A 19,215-nucleotide genomic window follows, 5' to 3' on the forward strand; every position below is an offset into this window, starting at 1 on the left:
AGGAGAGATCAATGTGAGAGCAGATCATTTGAGCAGGAGATTGTTGTATCCAGGAGAATGGTCTTTCAATCAAGAGATATTCTTGAAGATTGTTCACAGAATGGGAACACCAACCCTAGATGTCATGGCAACAAGACAAAACGTCAAAATCGAACGTTTCTGTTCTCTCAACAGGATGGATCATCCTCTGACTCTAGACGGTCTTTCCTTTTCCTGGACAGGGATATTAATTTACGCCTTTCCACCTCTGCCTCTCATTCCTCAAGTCCTGAGAAAGATCAGAGACAACAAAGCTGAAGCCATTGCGATATTATCATACTGGCCCCGCAGGGCCTGGTTTGCTCTGGCATTAACTCTTTCGAGAGGCAGGCTTTGGAAGCCACCACTTCGCTAACTCAAGAGGGATTTCTTCATTCAAACTTAGAGAAACTGCACCTCACTTGCTTGGAGGTTGAGCGGGAGAATTTAAAAGAAAAAGGTTTATCTGACAAAGTAATAACTACACTTTTGGCTTCTAGTTTTTAGCCCCGTGAGCTGATGTGGTCTTTCTAGTCAGTTCTATCTGTTACATTGTCCCCTGTGGACATGTCTTGAGGATTGACATTATTAATTTTCTTTTATGCTCCCCCATTCACAGCATTTCTTGTTTTCAAGAACCGTGCGTTCCACACTTGATATTGGTGGAACGCACGGCCGTCCTTGATGCGATCACGTGAGTACACCAGGTGATTGCAATACGTCCGCACTTCCTGTATGCCGATCCAGCAAGATATTGAGGGATCTCAGCATGTATTATGCGATCACGCGCTTCGCGCATGTAATGGACTACACAGTTTGCCGCATATTTGTTGGCGCTCCACGGGTATATGACGTGGAGCGCATCTGTATATCACTCTATTTTCCCAATGAATTAAATAGGACTTCTAGGGGCGAGAACATAGCGAGGAACCTGAGGGATAACTCACCCAATGGCTATTCATACCCAGGTCATCTGACTGGGATGAGCAGTCCGGAAGTCTGGATCCACTTATGGGGCTTTATCCCGCCCAAGGCCTTACATTTGAAAGTGAGTACTTCCTTAGATCTAATGGAGCTGCATCTTTTGCCCCTGGAGCCCTCCAACTGTGAACCCTGGTCTGTGTGAGGATGACGTCCACTTCCATCTTTGTCAGATAAGTCAATCGCTCTGAATTAGTGGTCTTTATCTTTTGGTAATTTCTGAATCTGAGTATCATACTGTGTATCTGTCCTAGAGACCTATTATCTCATTACAGACCACTGCATATTTGGGGCGCTCCGGTTTTTGTTGCTTATCTTATGTATTCTCATCTATTCTTGTCGGTTACTTCGTTATCCCAGTATTAGACTAACACCATCTGTCCCCTAATGAACCTTGTTTATTACAAGGGTAAACGCGTCAGGCACTTGTATATTGTATCAGATAAGGGATTGTGTATTTTGTATCAGATAAGGGATAGGGCTGCATAAAGACAGGCTCGCCGAGGCACGTGGACAGAGTACTCCTACCATCAAGGTGTATCTCTGGGCTGAGCAGATCTTTTTAGGGTAAGCATAGAGACAGACATTGTTTTTTTTTTTACGTGTTGTCCCATCTGTGCTACCCGTCTTCTCTAGTTGCTGGTCTTCCTTATGTGATAGCTTTCTGATTCACTTGCTGTACTACGGCTTTATTGGTCCTGGTGGGACCTGTCTTATTGGATGTATTTTATGGTATATATATTAAAAGTTAGAAATATCACGGAAGGCAACTTCCTAAAACCTATTAGGATGAAACAACCCCCATTTGGTTTATATATTTCTATTGTGACCCAATTTATTTATATATCTATAATCTATTAGCCTATATTTATTTTATTGTATTGTAGATCTATCATCTGTGATCTTTGATTTATTCATTATTTTTCATTATTTATTTATTCAGTATCCTGTTTAGGCATTAATATGTCCTAATACTACATTATATTTTATATATATATATATATATATATATATATATATATAAAAAACCACATCAGTGGTACCCCTCTTTATCCCCCTTTTGTGTCTACAGCGAGATGAGGCGCATGTGTGGGACTGACATGCGATTCATACAAACCTCACCTTGCGCTTTATTTTGTAGTCCTATCCCGTACCCGAGACAGGAGCGGCCCACGTCGCTAACCCTGTCTGTTCCACTTGGAACCGGAGGTGGGAACGTTACACCTTTGAGTTCCACTTGAGCGAAACCGGAAGTAACCTCCTCTCCGGTCCCAATCTGTCTCTGGACGTGATACAACCTCTCCCCTGCCCTAGGCATCCACTAACCCCCATGGAGATAGCGACATTGCTGTTATACATTAGCCACAGCAATTTTCTAAAGATATATGTATACTAGGAGACATTTAGTATGCGTTCCGATACCGGAAGTGACGTTTCCCCTTCGTGCACTAATCAGGTGGGATTATAAGTCCCTACTATATATAAGGCTTCTAGGCAGGACATATCTGTATGATTTTATTATCTCTGTGTGTATTTTGATTGCTCCTGAAGGGGTTATATGGTAACACCGCCGAAACATGTTGAGCCTATCTGTGATACCAATAAAGGAAACTACCAGAAGTACCATGGGACTGTCGCGTTTTAGATACTACAAGTGATCCAGGCGAGGAAGGGGGGGGATATTGAGTCTGTAGGTGTCTTGAGTTTATCCTACAGACCACCCCTCCAGTAAAGTGAGTCAATTGTTTACATTTTTTATTATTTCTCCTTACTCCATTAGTTCATGAATATTTTTATTACTTTTAATCCCTATTCTGATCGACTATCATAATGGTTACTAGGGGTTTGGCGCCGTCTTTGTGGCTGTGATTTTCTTTTTCTTCTCTTTCCGTATTATCAGCATCACCCAATTTCAAGAGACAAAGGAGTCAATGGAATACTGCATACGATCCTCCCTGCCACTTTCAACATAAGTTCCAGAGATGACGTTGTAAGTCAGCGACGCTTCACTTTAAAGGGAATGCGTCGTCACAAAATGACCTATTGTTTAAATCACAATTTTATTTTAGACATATTTCTGTAGAATTTATGGTGATTTTTTTATTATCCATATCACTATTTAATTTAGGAATTTCACCATACCAGAATTTTGACTTCAATACCAAGTAAAGTATCACAGTACTCGATTCCACACAAAAAAAAACCTCAAAAATATAAAAGTCCGTCCATTGTTTAAATGTAAAATGTTTATAGAACTGAACTCAAAAATCTGATATTGATTTTTAAATATAAGATTTCTAAAGAGGTGTCACCCCTCCTGACATGTCTGTTTTAGTAAATAATTGTATTCCCCATGTAATAACAATCTGGAGCATTCTAGAACCCAGTTGTACATTTATTCATAAACTTCTAGCAGGAATAATAAAGTAATGGTACAGCATGCAGTTATATGACAAGATGCTTCTTAATTGTTATTGCACAGAAAATGCAAGTAGTCAATTATTAAAACAGAGAAGCATTGCATATAAGATGCATCCGTCACGTAGATGCTATTTATCACATACCCTAGACGCGTAAGTACCACATATCAAATGCGTCATTCATGTATTCACTATTTATCAAATGTAGGGAACATATATCACATACCTCAGACATGTAAGCACCGTATATTGCATGCCGCATCATATATCACATACCTCGAGGCATATACGCCAGTCATGTATGCATTATTTATCACATACCTCGAGGCAGACGCCATATATCATCTACCCCAGGTATCTATGCACTATTTATCATATACCCCAAGGCCTAGACAACATATATGACATACCCCAGTCATGTATGCACTATTTATCACATACCTCTAGGCATAGACACCATATATCATATACCCCAGTCATGTATACACTATTTATCACATATCTCTAGGCATAAACACTGTATATCATATATCCCATATATCATCTACCCCAGGTATCTATGCACTATTTATCATTACCTCAAGGCCTAGACAACATATATGACATACCCCAGTTATGTATGCACTATTTATCACATACCTCTAGGCATAAACATTGTATATCATGTATCCCAGTCATGTATGCACTATTTATCACATACCCCGATGCATACACGCCATATATCATATGCTCACTGGCTAATAGCGAACGGGAAGGGACTGGATTGGGGCAACACATGTAGGACTCAATGTGTGATGCACGAGCACGACATTTGATCAAATTCAGCAGGAAGACGAACCCTCCACTCCCATGTGCCTAGGCATGCTCTGTGACCTGTGCAGAGGTCAGGAGGGAGTAGATAAGCCATGACAGTGAATCCTGCTTTATCTACAGAGGTGATATCTGTCGTGGTAAATCTCTCTGTGTTGTGATGATAATGCAGTTTCTACTGAAAACTGCACAATTATTTAAAATATAGTGACATAGAAAATAAGAAACTAAAGTTCTAAAAAAAAGGTGTGTTTAACATCAAAACGAGATTTAAACAATGGTCATTTTCTTGTGACTCATAAGAACCCCTCATAGGAGTGCACTTTTCTCATCTGTAATTATATCGGTCTCTTTGCAGTGAACGGCTGCTCCTAACCATCGGCTACACGCAGTGTATACTCACCTGCAACTTTCTGTATTTCCAGATTCTTGTAGCTTTCACTGTTAACTACCACTGCTCCTCTCATGAGTGGAGGGAAGAATGGGGAGATAATGGATGCATCAAATTTCGTAACAGAAACGCTGGTGGGAAAGACAGCTTGTTCCAAGACTTCATTTTCCAGCGTGGACCAGAAATCCTCCATGTTCACCTCATTATATGTTAACACTTCAGGCCAGGTAAACTGGAGACAAAGGGACAACAGCAAGTGGCTACTGAATATTACAGTTCTTAGAGAAGGACTTATGTGCACCAATCAAACTTAATAACGACCTAATCATTCATAAGGAAAGGCATAGTCTGGTAGTAAAAGTCTTATTACCTCAATGTTGTTCAGGGTCAATGTATTCTTTACATTTCTCTGTGCAATTTCCACTTTTGGTGCCACGCCACATACACCACAGATCATATCATTATAATCCCGGATGGTGAGGCACTCAAAAGCCCAGTATCCATAGGCCACCAGCTCCTGTACCGTCAGCAACTCTTCTGAGCTCAGGACGTTCTCTGTGAGAATAAGAGATTAAAAAAAAAGGTTATCAGAGTTTTCAATTAATTAAAAAATAGAACTTGCCTTCCCTTATTATGTCCACTCCAATCTGGTGCAGTCGCTCTGTCATCTTCCGTGGACTATTGCAAGTGACATACTGTCGGCTTCAGCCAGTATTGTACTATTTGGCTGAAGTGTTCTGTATTTTCTGTATACGGCTGCAGCCAATAACTGGCCTCAGTGGTGTATGGCACAGGACCGCTGAGGCCAGTGATTGGCTGCAGCAGTATACAGGATGTCACCAATGCAGCCAAACAATACATGGATTTAGCTCGGTTGCAGAAATGGAAGGTAAGTTTCTATGTTATTTTACATGGCTCCTGCCATCTTCTTAAAATTAAAATAAACTCAGACTACCCCTTAGAATTCACAACATCTGTACTCACAATGGCTAGAGCGCTGAGAGACTGTCTAATATTCTTTAGCATAACTCTACTCAAAATCTGAAAATGGAGTGTGACTACGCTACAAGAAGTCCTCTAAAAGACAATCTTTTGCCGGTCCATGACAACATAAATCAGTGGTCACCAGGGATTTTCCTTCCCATCTCTTCAGGATTAATGAATCCTCCAAATACAATATTTTGCTAGCTAGACTACACATGTAAACCTGAACGTATAGAGACCTATAGTCTTACAGGGCCCATTTGGACATTTATTGCTTATCAATAAGGAGCCTCCGGGACCCATTCCTATCTGAAGAATGGAGCTACAATGTAAATGAACCTCACGTAGCATATGCACGGTGCCCTCTCCATTCACTGCTATAGGACCTCCAAAAATAGTTGAGCGAGAGTGCACGGCTATTTTCAGTCCTATAGCAGTGAATGGAGGGCTGTGGCAGAGCATGCTCGTACACTGGCGATAGGATCTGCACCTAACATATCGTATGGATTTGCTCTAAATGTTCAGATGGGAATACACCTTAAAGCAGTTCTAATGTCATAAGGGCAGGATATTAACCAAAAGGCATACATTTCCAAACCATGTTCAAACATGGCAGTATAAACTCTGGCTGGTAGTAGGAAAGTAAGATACGATGCCATGTACATTTATTGCAGCAGGCTTCCAGTATCCTTTAAAAAATGGTCACCAAGGAACTGATGCAGGTTGAAGAACTTGCATGGTGATAACACTGCACTTACACCCATTCAGTCTTACCTGCTTCTCTCTGCACTGACTCCAAGATATTGCTGATGGACGTTTTGGGGTCTTCTCCTGCTTTTAATTGGTTCCGGATGGAAAAAAAAAGATCAAGACTAACCAGTAGCTTGTTCCCCACATTGAAGAGACCTGATGGTTAGAAAGAGTAGTTTATAGGCAGTACAAAAATTCTTTTTAAAGACATTTTAGAAGATTACAAAGGGCTTAAAGGAAACCTGTCACCAGGATTTTGTGCATAGAGCTGGGGACATGGGCTGCTAGATGGCCGCTAGCACATCTGCAATACCCAGTCCCCACAGCTCTCTGTTCTTTTATTGTGTTAAAAAACCTTTTTGATCAATATGCAAATGAACTGATATGAGTCCTGTGTCCGGAGATGAGTCAAGCGGAAAGGAGCCCAGCACCGCCCCGCGTCCTCCGAATCTCCTCTTTGCTGGCTGATGTCACAGAGCTGGAGTGCCGAAATCTCGCGATGCGCGAGCTAGCGCATGCGCAGTGTCGGCATCATGTTCATTCCCTGTGCTGGCATCAGCACAGGGAATTTCGGCGCTCCAGCTCTGTGAAAACCTTTTTGATCAATATGCAAATGACCGGAGAGGAGTCAAGCGGAAAGGAGCCCAGCACCGCCCCGCGTCCTCCGAATCTCCTCCTTGCTGGCTGACGTCACAGAGCTGGAGCGCCGAAATCGCCCCGCGACCTCCGAATCTCCTCCTTGCTGGCTGACGTTTTCGGCGCTCCAGCTCTGTGACGTCAGCCAGCAAGGAGGAGATTCGGAGGACGCGGGGCGATTTTGGCGCTCCAGCTCTGTGACGTCAGCCAGCAAGGAGGAGATTCGGAGGACGCGGGGCGGTGCTGGGCTCCTTTCCGCTTGACTCATCTCCGGTCATTTGCATATTGATCAAAAAGGTTTTTTAACACAATAAAAGAGCAGAGAGCTGTGGGGACTGGGTATTGCAAATGTGCTAGCGGCCATCTAGCAGCCCATGTCCCCAGCTCTATGCACAAAATCCTGGTGACAGGTTTCCTTTAATAAAATCTGCAAAAATACAAAACGAACAGCAGGTAGCAAAAGAAAGCAAAACAAATCCCAAAAAGTTTTTTAAATATTGAAATGCTAAAAAACTTAGGTCTCAGCATGTAGGACTCCTAAATAATGATAAAGGGGGGTAGTCACTGAAGATAAGGAAAAGGCAGAGTTCCTAAATAGTTTTTTTTAGCTCTGTATATACAAAAGAAGAGAAAGGAGCTGATATCTGTGGCGCCGGGGCTGTTAGTACATCCAGTGATATACTCAATTGGCTAACTGTAGATATGGTCCAAGAGAAGTTAAATAGGGTAAATGTGAACAAAACTCCGGGTCCAGATGGATAACACCCAAGAGTGCTTAAAGAGCTCAGTTCAGTCATTGCTGTGCCCCTGTTTATAATTTTTAAAGATTCTCTGGGCCAAGTGATTGGTGCAAGGCAAACGTGGTGCCCATATTCAAAAAAGGATCAAGGTCCTTCACAGGTAATTATAGACCAGTTAGTTTAACTTCTGTTGTGGGAAAACTGTTTGAAGGACTCTTAAGGGACTATATACAGGAGTATGTGACTATAATTATTATTATAAGTGATCACCAGCATGGGATTACCAAGGACAGAAGTTGTCAGACTAACCTGATTTTTTTTTATGAGGTGGTAAGTAGAAGCCTGGACAGAGGGATGGCTGTTGATGTAGTGTTTTTGGATTTTGCAAAGGCTTTTGATACTGTCCCTCATAGATGTTTAATAGGTAAAGTACAGAGGAGAGCGACTAAAATGATAAGGGGCATGGAGGGTCTTAGTTATGAAGAAAGATTTGAAGAATTGAATTTATTTAGTCTTGAGATGAGACGTCTAAGGGGGGACATGATTAACCTATACAAATATATAAATGGGCCATACAAAAAATACGGTGAAAAGCTGTTCCATGTAAAATGCACTCAAAAGAAAAAGGGGGCACTGCCTCCGATTGGAGAGGAAAAAGTTCAGTCTCCGGAAGCATCAAAGCTTCTTTACTATAAGAACTGTGAAGCTGGGGAATAGACTTCCTCAGGACGTGGTCACAGCAGGAACAGTAGACCGTTTTAAAAAGGGTTTAGGCTACTTTCACACTTGCGGCAGAGTGATTCGGCAAGCAGTTCCAAGACTGATGGCATTTGCAAGACTGATCAGGATCCTGATCAGTCTTAAAAATGCCTGATCAGGGAGAAAAATGCATTGAAATGCCGGATCCGTCTTTCCGGTGTCATCTGGCAAAACGGATCCGGCATTTATTTTTTTCAGTCTGCGCAGAAGGACGGATCCGGCATTTTGAATTTTGAATGCACTAATACATTCCTATGGAAAAAAATGCAGGATCCGGCATTCAAGCAAGTCTTCAGTTTTTTGGGCCGGAGATAAAACCGTAACATGCTGCGGTTTTATCTTTTGCCTGATCAGTCAAAAAGACTGAACTGAAGACATCCTGATGCACCCTGAACGGAATGCTCTCCATTCAGAATGCATGGGGATATAACTGATAAGTTATTTTCCAGCATTGAGCCCTTTTGACAGAACTCAGTGCCGGAAAAGAAAAACGCTAGTGTGAAAGTACCCTTAGACGAATGCTTAAAAGTAAAAAACATTAATGCTTATGAAAACGTATAGAAATCTGAGTCTCAATTCCTTTTGGGATTCGAATCCCCACCTATCCCTTGGTTGTACTTGATGGACGTTAGGCCTGCACGATATATTGCAAAAAGCAATCATATTGCAATAATCGACGATTGCGATTTGGCCGACCCAAAAATGCTGCGATTACCTACAATGATACACGGCCGCCGCACAGCACGCTCAGCGGGTGTATCAACAGAGGGAGGAGGGGCTGGGGGCCGGCATCTGGATTAGGAATGACAGCGGGGACCTGTGCAGTCCCTGTATTCGAATGCACCGGACCCGCTCACTGTTGTATAATCTTATCTAACCTGTAGGCATTGTTAAAATATAATAATCATGTGTAATCCAGCTGTATTACTTACAACTAAGTTCCGTAGCAGAGAGGAGGGAGGAAGCAGGCCGGGAGGGCGGCACGTCACTCACTACGTCATGCACCTGCGTCGCCCACTTTATGAATGAAGCAGGCGGCGCAGGTGCACGACGTAGTGAGTGACGCGCCGCCCGCCTGTCCTGCCTCCTCCCTCCTCTCTGCTACGGAACTTAGTTGTTAGTAATACAGCTGGATTACACATGATTATTATATTTTAACAAAGCCTACAGGTTAGATAAAATTATACAACAGTGAGCGGGGCATTTCTAATCCAAATGCTGGCCCCCAGCCCCTTTATTGGGGGTCATTCACACTGCAGGGACACTGTTATGGGGGTATCTGTGGATGGCACATAGCATAGGATACTATATATGTGTCATCCACAGATCCCCCTCCATAGCAGTGTCATCCACAGATGCCCCCATCACAGTGCCATCCAGAGATCCCCATAACAGTGCCATCCAGAGATCCCCCATAACAGTACCATCCACAGATCCCCTCCCCATAACAGTGCCATCCACAGATCCCCTCCCCATAACAGTGCCATCCACAGATCCCCTCCCCATAACAGTGCCATCCACAGATCCCCTCCCCATAACAGTGCCATCCACAGATCCCCCCCCCATAACAGTGCCATCCACAGATCCCCCCCATAACAGTGCCATCCACAGATCCCCTCCATAACAGTGCCATCCACAGATCCCCTCCATAACAGTGCCATCCACAGATCCCCTCCATAACAGTGCCATCCACAGATCCCCCCATAACAGTGCCATCCACAGATCCCCCCATAACAGTGCCATCCACAGATCCCCCCATAACAGTGCCATCCACAGATCCCCCCCATAACAGTGCCATCCACAGATCCCCCCATAACAGTGCCATCCACAGATCCCCCCATAACAGTGCCATCCACAGATCCCCCCATAACAGTGCCATCCACAGATTCCCCCCATAACAGTGCCATCCACAGATTCCCCCCATAACAGTGCCATCCACAGATCCCCCCCATAACAGTGCCATCCACAGATCCCCCCATAGCAGTGCCATCCACAGATCCCCCCCATAGCAGTGCCATCCACAGATCCCCCCCATAGCAGTGCCATCCACAGATCCCCCATAACAGTATGTCATCCACAGATCCCCCCATAACAGTATGTCATCCACATATCCCCATAATAGTGTCATCCACAGATCCTCTTCATAACAGTGTCATCCACAGATCCCCCATAACAGTGTGTCATCCACAGACCACCATTAGTTCAAAACCCACCAAAAGCACACCCTTTGGTTCAAAATATATATTTTTTCTTATTTTCCTCCTCAAAAACGACGGTGCTTCTTATAGGGCAAAAAATACGGTATATTACCTTATATTGCTGCTGCTGACTATGGTGTTCTTTAAAAACTTCCTGATTGTTCAGTGTTTGGAAAAATTGGATTTTTTGTACTCACCGTAAAATCCTTTTTTCGTAGTAGGCATTGGGGGACACAGCACCATGGGTATACGTCAAAATACCACTAGGAGGCACTAGAAACAAAAAGTGTTAGCTCCTCCCAGGTGGGCTATACCCTCTCCACAGGCACGAGGCTATTCAGTTTGTACCAAAAGCAGTAGGAGAGAAAAGAAAAGCAAGGAACCAACAACTCCCGTACCGGGAAAGATCAAGAGACCAGCCCGGAGAAGCGGAAGTAAAAACATAGGGTGGGATCTGTGTCCCCCAATGCCTACTACGAGAAAAGGATTTTACGGTGAGTACAAAAAATCCAATTTTCTCGTGCATGGCATTGGGGGACACAGCACCATGGGACGTCCCAAAGCAGTCCCTGAGGGTGGGAAAAGAACAGCCATGCCACCGGTTGGGCATACAGGTGCAGGAGAACCATGTGACCCAACAGGAAAAAACACGGAATGGGCAAGAGGTTCCATAACAAGGAAGAAACCTCAAGGAAGAAGCAGTGAAGACTGCCAGCACCCCATGACAAATGCCTGGAAGAAAATCCCAAATGCAAGAAGAAGGCAAAAGGGAATACCGAGCTCAGCCAAGGGCTGGAGAAAAAAAAAATTAGGACAGCACCGCGTGTTGGAACTACCTATCGCTCAGACCCGGAAAAAAACTGTGGCCAACCCCTGACAGGCCAGGGGAGCAAGAAAACAGCAAGGAAACAGGGAAGCACTGGAAGCCAAACGAGTGAGGGAAGCCATAGCAAGGCTCACATGTGAAGGGAGCAGGTCTCCCCTCACCGCAAGGCAGGTGATGAAGTTAAGCGCCCTATTTAAAGGTGAAAACCCAAGGCTGCTAGAGGAAACCGCCAACCCTTCGAGAGAGGAGAGGGTTGTAGGTAAAGGCCAGGAAAAGAGAATGATAAGACCTGCGTCCCAAAAACAGGAGACGAGGCTCGAGCCTCTGAAAACAAGATATCACTTTGAAGCCTAAGACCAGAGGAAACTCTGGGCATATGAAGTATCAGGGAAAAAAGGAACCAGATGCAGGCCCAGGAAATCTCAGCAGGGACACACTGGACTGAGAGACATGGGAGTAGAAGGAGAGTACTCCAAACAGCCTAAGGAGGAAAGGTTCTACAACAGGAGGAGGTCCCTCCCGAAGGAGACCATATGCAAACCGTAGCATTAAACCAGGTACTTGACGTGGGAGGATGGGAAAAGAAACACGAATCCCAAGAGGACCACAAGGCTATTGGAACCCATAAAGGGAACAATCAACCCAGGGCCAGCCAGAATATCCAGGAAAGTTGAAATGAAACTACCATAGGGGAAGGGACATTGGCCATGGACAACTAGCCATTTCAAGAATAGTGACTAGCAAACTGTATACATTGTCCCAGAGAGGGCAAGAACAGCAGCTCGGGATGTACCACTAAATCGACAGACATCCATAAGCATAAGGAATGCAGAAGTCGCCATGAAAAAGCCGGGTGAGACTACACAGAAATGTAGAAACCAGCTGCGACCGGCATACTGAAAACTCCCAGGGGGGAGAAAGTACCGGACAGGTGCAGACGACGGCAAGGTCCAAGGGGACTGCCCCTCTGTCATGTAGTACAACTAAGCAGAGAATATAAGGGAATACCGAGAACACCTGGACCCAGAAGGAACTACGGGACCCTGTCCGATGCCAGAGCAATCAGCTGAAAATTCACCTACCAGGCAGGTGTGTGGCGCTCAGTGGTCCTGTCCCTGACCCGTCAGGGAGGACGTCCAGCGACGATAAATGCCGTTGACCCCATAAGGATTCCGTGTGGCGGAGGACATCCAGCGATGACCGAAAACTGCTGCAGCAGCCGGTGCTCACCAAGCTACGTGCCCCAACAAGGTAGAAGATCCAGTGGAGATCCCTGTACTCCACCAGGAATGGTCCGCTCTGTAATAAGAAAAAAACGCGAGTACTCCTCTATAACATGGGGTAACGCGGAGTGCAGCATATCGTAGTACCTTATAGAGATGGCAAGAGCAACCCTAGCACAAAGGCCAACAACCACCTAGCCATGGTGTAGAGAGCATGTTTGTATGTGGACCACCCACCGGATCAGAACAGATCAGCCATATACTGGAGCTACCAGAAGTAGCACTAGACCGACAAGGTGGGGGTTGGGCTGGCCCACCCCTGCCAGATATGGTAACCATGCACATGGTGAACCAGGATGGCCTGTTTTAGACAGTGCCTTGAGAAGTACAAGGAGACCATTGAGCACGACAGTAACGGAGTGGCAGATGTATGGGAGAACCAAAAGGATGGAACCAACATCCGCAGCACAGATTAGAACCCAGGGGCAGAAAGCACCCAGTAATACAGAAACTGTATGGGCCACAGATTGCACTATAGGGCCCAGCACTTGGGGTACTACAAACACACGCCTAAAATATAGGTAAAGTGGCTGCATGTTGCCTTCTAAGGAGAGTGGAAACAGTCGGCTGTGTAGTGCAGAGATACGACTAGACAGGTGTAATGGGTACAGCATCTGGAGATGGTAGAGGTACTACATTTAAGATCGGAGCAATGTGGCCGCATGGTGCACCCTAGAACCAGAGAGGTGCAACAGCTACCTCGTTAGCAATGGTACCTATATTCCACCCGGGAAGGGGAAAATAGGGCAGGTGCACACTACAATCAGGTAGGATAGACTGGGTGACTGGCGATGGTACCGAAGTACACGCCCGCAGGGGGGGGGGGGGGGGGGGCAACTAAAGTGGAACACGATGGAGCCCCAGCCTACAGCAGGTATAACGGTGGAGATCACCGAGACCTGCAGAAGAGAGAAAAAAATAATAAAAATAAAAAACAGCAGGACCTGCAAAAAAAAGTACAATCGCACAAAATTCTCATATCGTGCAGCTCTAATGGACGTATATGTCTTTTTTCAACCGTATTAACTATGTAACTATACACTGGGTTGTGCAAGAGAAAGAACCTTTTATGATGGAACTCCTAAATAAAATATTAAAGGAAATAATGCTGGGTTGCTATGGGTGACATATCCAGTTCTCGCCTATATTGTTTTTTTCATACATGAGGCTCAGACTGTTTAATATCAATCTGCAACTCCAGCCTGTATTCTGTGCAGACCAACTAGAGCAGCTGAACTTTATTTGGGGTTAATCAGAGGCACTTTAAATGATGGCAGGTGTATGCTGACTCCTATTTAACATGATTTTGAATGTGATTACTTAATTCTGAACACAGCTACATCCCAGTTATAAGAGGGTGTGCACACTTATGCAACCACATTATTTTTGTTTTTTATTGTTTTCTTCCCTCCACCTAAAAGATTTCAGTTAGTTTTTCAATTGAGTTGTACAGTTTATAGGTCACATTAAAGGTGGAAAAAGTTCTGAAATGATTTATCTTTGTCTCATTTTTTTACAGCACAAAAACCTGACATTTTATTTCCACTAATTATATATATATATATATATATATATATATATATATATACAGTACAGACCAAAAGTTTGGACACACCTTCTCATTCAAAGAGTTTTCTTTATTTTCATGACTATGAAGGCATCAAAACTATGAATTAACACATGTGGAATTATATACATAACAAACAAGTGTGAAACAACTGAAAATATGTCATATTCTAGGTTCTTCAAAGTAGCCACCTTTTGCCTTGATTACTGCTTTGCAAACTCTTGGCATTCTCTTGATGAGCTTCAAGAGGTAGTCCCCTGAAATGGTTTTCACTTCACAGGTGTGCCCTGTCAGGTTTAATAAGTGGGATTTCTTGCCTTATAAATGGGGTTGGGACCATCAGTTGCGTTGAGGAGAAGTCAGGTGGATACACAGCTGATAGTCCTACTGAATAGACGTAGACTGTTAGAATTTGTATTATGGCAAGAAAAAAGCAGCTAAGTAAAAAAAAAACGAGTGGCCATCATTACTTTAAGAAATGAAGGTCAGTCAGCCGAAAAATTGGGAAAACTTTGAAAGTAAGGGCTATTTGACCATGAAGGAGAGTGATGGGGTGCTGCGCCAGATGACCTGGCCTCCACAGTCACCGGACCTGAACCCAATCGAGATGGTTTGGGGTGAGCTGGACCGCAGAGTGAAGGCTAAAGGGCCAACAAGTGCTAAGCATCTCTGGGAACTCCTTCAAGACTGTTGGAAGACCATTTCAGGGGACTACCTCTTGAAGCTCATCAAGAGAATGCCAAGAGTGTGCAAAGCAGTAATCAAAGCAAAAGTTGTTTCACACTTGTTTGTTATGTATATAATTCCACATGTGTTAATTCATAGTTTTGATGCCTTCATAGTCATGAAAATAAAGAAAACTCTTTGAATGAGAAGGTTTGTCCAAACTTTTGGTCTGTACTGTATATATATATATATATATATATATATATATATATATATATTTAGGAACTTGTGAACTGTTCGGGCAAGATTTCAATTTGCCGTCTTATTATGTGATGTAACACTTTTCAAGCACATGAAATGCATATTCTGCAATGATTTACACGTTTACACCAGCACCTTAAGCAGATACAGCAGAAAGTATGACCTCCGACACTGAAGAGCATACAGCCAAGTTCTGAGAAGGGACATGGGGGAGATTCTGAAAGGTATGATATAGTGTCCCAACTTGCGTGGTGGGCAAAATGTATGGCCTTATGTCAAAGCCCCAAACCTGTGGCATTTGAATTCCAAATAGTGCATACCCCTTTCATTATACCCCAAGATGAACATACAGCATACACTAGACCCCCTAAACAAATACAGATCCCAGACCCCCTAGCTCTTTTGGACAAGCCATCAATATGCTGGTCGGAATGCCCCTTTAAAGGGGTTGTCCAAGTTATATTTATTGATGACCTCAGGATAGGTCATCAGTATCAGATCGGCGGGGGTCCGACACCCGGCACCCCCGCCGATCAGCTGTCTGTGCCAGCGCTGCCTCCTCTTCACAGTTTACCTTCTTATTGTTGTATCTGCAGCGGTGAGCAGGTGTAATTACACCCAAGCCGTCCCATTCATTTCAATGGGACAGATTGTTCCCATACACTTGTATAGAAGCGATCCATACCATTGAACTGAATGGAACGGCTTGGGTGTAATTACATCCCAGCTGATCTGATATTGATGACCTATCCTGAGGATAGGTCATCAATAAATATAACTTGGACAACCCCTTTAATAGAATGTTGCTATGCAATACTACCTAGTAGCATGCAGAATGATGATTGTGACTGCGATTTTTACTTTATTGCAATATCAAATCATCTCCACATGTAAAGACATGTTGCACACTTCCTTCACGACTGGGATATGTAGTCAATCAAGCAGTCACATGATTGAATTGTCCGATTGCTGAGGTGTGTCAAGCTAACGAAAACTCCAGCCTTAAGCCTTGTTCACATTTCTGTTTTTCACCGACGTTCTATGGACAGCACACGTACCCATTGATTTTAATATGTTTATTTCACACATCAGTAGTTTTTCACTGACCGTAGGACCCCTTTGGTCTGTGATGCAGAACAAACACACCCATTAAAGTCTATGGGTCCATGAAAATCCACTGGCACAACAGGGATGACATCCATGTTTGGTCCGTTTTTAACTGATATACTGGTAGGAGATGCTCCGGAAATAAATTTTCAGCTAAGGAGTGTGAATGAAACACAGATAGATTTCTTTCACGGACATCAAATGGACACAGATATGTGAACGAGGCCTTAGGGTCAGTTCACACTGAGTTTTTTGGAGCTGATTTTGTAGCGTTTCTGCCTTAAAATCAGCTCCAAAAACGCCTCAAAACAGCCTCCTATCCATTTTAATGTTTTTTTGTGCATTATCCATGCTTTTTATGGCGCAAATCTGTGTCAAATACCTCAAGCAGAAAATTTTGCTTTGTAATGAAGTGAACACCCATTGGTTTAAAAAAATAAAAAAGAAACACGTAGAACTAGGGCTGCAGCAAACAAATATTTTAGTCATCGAGAATTCTACCAATTATTTTTACGATTAATCGAGTATTCTAATAAAAATAAAAAAATTAATAGACTGTTTTCCTTTATAAAAACTCATCAGACCCCCTGCCATCAGTCCCCAACACCCTTCGTACCCCCCCTGTGCAATCAGCCCGAGTGCATCAGTTCCCCCCTGTGCCATAAGCTCCACTATCCCCCAGTGCCATAAGATTCCCCTCCCTGTGCCATCAGCTCTGTTCCCCCAGTGTCTTCATCTCTCCCCCAGCCCAGTGCCACTCCCCCAGTGCCATCATCTCCACTCCCCCAGTGCCATCATCTCTCCCCACCTAGTGCATCAGCTCTCTTATACCCTAGTGCCATCAGCTCCCCCACCCTAGTGCCTTCAGCTCTCCCCCACCCCAGTGCCATCATCTCTCCCCACCTAGTGCATCAGCTCCACTCCCCCAGTGCCATCATCTCTCCCCACCTAGTGCATCAGCTCTCTTATACCCTAGTGCCATCAGCTCCACTCCCCCAGTGGCTTCAGCTCTCCCATACCCTAGTGCCTTCAGCTCTCCCCCACCCCAGTGCCATCAGCTCTCCCTCACCCCAGTGCCATCAACTCCACTCCCCCTTGTGCCATCAGCTCTCCCCCCCTTGTGCCATCAGCTCTCCCTTCCTTGTGCCCTCCTGCCCCTCCTCCTGACACCCGAAGTGCACAGCGTCATTGGTTTCTATGACGCTGTACACTCCGGACGCCTGGCCATAGTTGCGCCCCCACCCCCTCGGTGTCACCAACTTACGTTTCCGGCAGGGGCGCCGCCGACACTCCATCGTTCCTTGCTGCTCTGGGCCTGACGTCATCGCGTCAGGTCACGGCGTGCGTACGTCAGGAGGTCAGTGCAGCGCTGGACCACGGACGTGCTGTGGAGTGTCCGGAGGCCCCCTGCTGGAAAGGTGAGTATTCCCAGTGCATTGCGGGTCAGCGGGAGACCATGGAGCGGGAGCAAGCGCTTCACTCCCGCTCCATGGTCACGTGACACAAACAAATCCTCGATGCAAAAAAAAAATTTGTGTCGAATTACTCGATTTAATCGAGTACTCGGTGCAGCCCTATGTAGAACGCATCAAAAACCGCACGAAAAAACAAGCTTTTATTTGTGTCGAAAAAAAATGTGCGTATTCCGCGCTAATTCGAGTACATGTTTATTTATTTATTTATTTATTTATTTTTCCATCAGTTGTGTGAACTGGCCCTTACCATGTTTAGAAGCTGCAACATGTACTGTGTATAATCTGCTCTGTGAGCTGGCACCTTACTGCTCTTGTTTCTCATACATACATACCAGTATAGATGTCATTGAAGCTGTGCATCGCCAGACACTGGGGGTTCAGACAAACCTTCACCTGGGCGGTCACCAGCTGCAGACAAGTGGCTGTCAGTAACCAGCAGTCCTGAGCCCCGGCCACTGAGCTGCTGCATAGAAAGAGCAGATTGTAAAAATGACACTTTGTAATAGTTCATTTTAACCCTGAAAAACACTTTTAACCCATTTTGATCTGTGAATGTTAATTGGTGGGAGTTCATGGAAGCCAGTGTAAACAGTGCTGTAGTAACTAGCCTCCTCCACTGAAAGGCTGATGATGCTGTGTACTTCTACAGTGCTGTAGTAACTAGCCTTCTCCACTACAAGGCTGATGATGCTGTGCACTTCTACAGTGCTGTAGTAACTAGTGTCCTCCACTACAAGGCTGATGGTGCTGTGTACTTCTACAGTGCTGTAGTAACTAGCCTTCTCCACTACAAGGCTGATGATGCTGTGCACTTCTACAGTGCTGTAGTAACTAGTGTCCTCCACTACAAGGCTGATGGTGCTGTGTACTTCTACAGTGCTGTAGTAACTAGTGTCCTCCACTACAAGGCTGATGATGCTGTGTACTTCTACAGTGCTGTAGTAACTAGTGTCCTCCACTACAAGGCTGATGGTGCTGTGTACTTCTACAGTGCTGTAGTAACTAGCCTCCTCCACTACAAGGCTGATGATGCTGTGTACTTCTACAGTGCTGTAGTAACTAGCCTCCTCCACTACAAGGCTGATGATGCGGTGTACTTCTACAGTGCTGTAGTAACTAGCCTCCTCCACTACAAGGCTGATGATGCTGTGTACCTCTACAGTGCTGTAGTAACTATGTCCTCCACTGAAAGGCTGATGATGCTGTGTACTTCTACAGTGCTGTAGTAACTAGTGTCCTCCACTACAAGGCTGATGGTGCTGTGTACTTCTACAGTGCTGTAGTAACTAGCCTGCTCCACTACAAGGCTGATGATGATGTGTACTTCTACAGTGCTGTAGTAA

At 44.5% G+C, this 19,215-nt stretch overlaps 1 protein-coding gene across 2 annotated transcripts in view; it reads right to left on the minus strand.

Moving 5' to 3' along the window:
* HMGXB3 (HMG-box containing 3) overlaps nt 1–19,215 on the minus strand; it is an 81,068-nt gene that overhangs the window by 18,362 nt on the left and 43,491 nt on the right. For both annotated transcript variants that reach the window (XM_040440776.1, XM_040440768.1), the window contains 4 exons: nt 18,205–18,335; nt 6,379–6,510; nt 4,991–5,175; nt 4,633–4,852 (listed from right to left, as the gene is read on the minus strand). In XM_040440776.1, coding sequence (XP_040296710.1) covers nt 4,633–4,852; nt 4,991–5,175; nt 6,379–6,510; nt 18,205–18,335 — 668 coding nt within the window. The remainder of the gene's footprint in view (nt 1–4,632; nt 4,853–4,990; nt 5,176–6,378; nt 6,511–18,204; nt 18,336–19,215) is intronic.

Source organism: Bufo bufo, chromosome 1 (genome assembly GCF_905171765.1).
Source record: "Bufo bufo chromosome 1, aBufBuf1.1, whole genome shotgun sequence".
Lineage (NCBI taxonomy): Eukaryota > Metazoa > Chordata > Amphibia > Anura > Bufonidae > Bufo > Bufo bufo.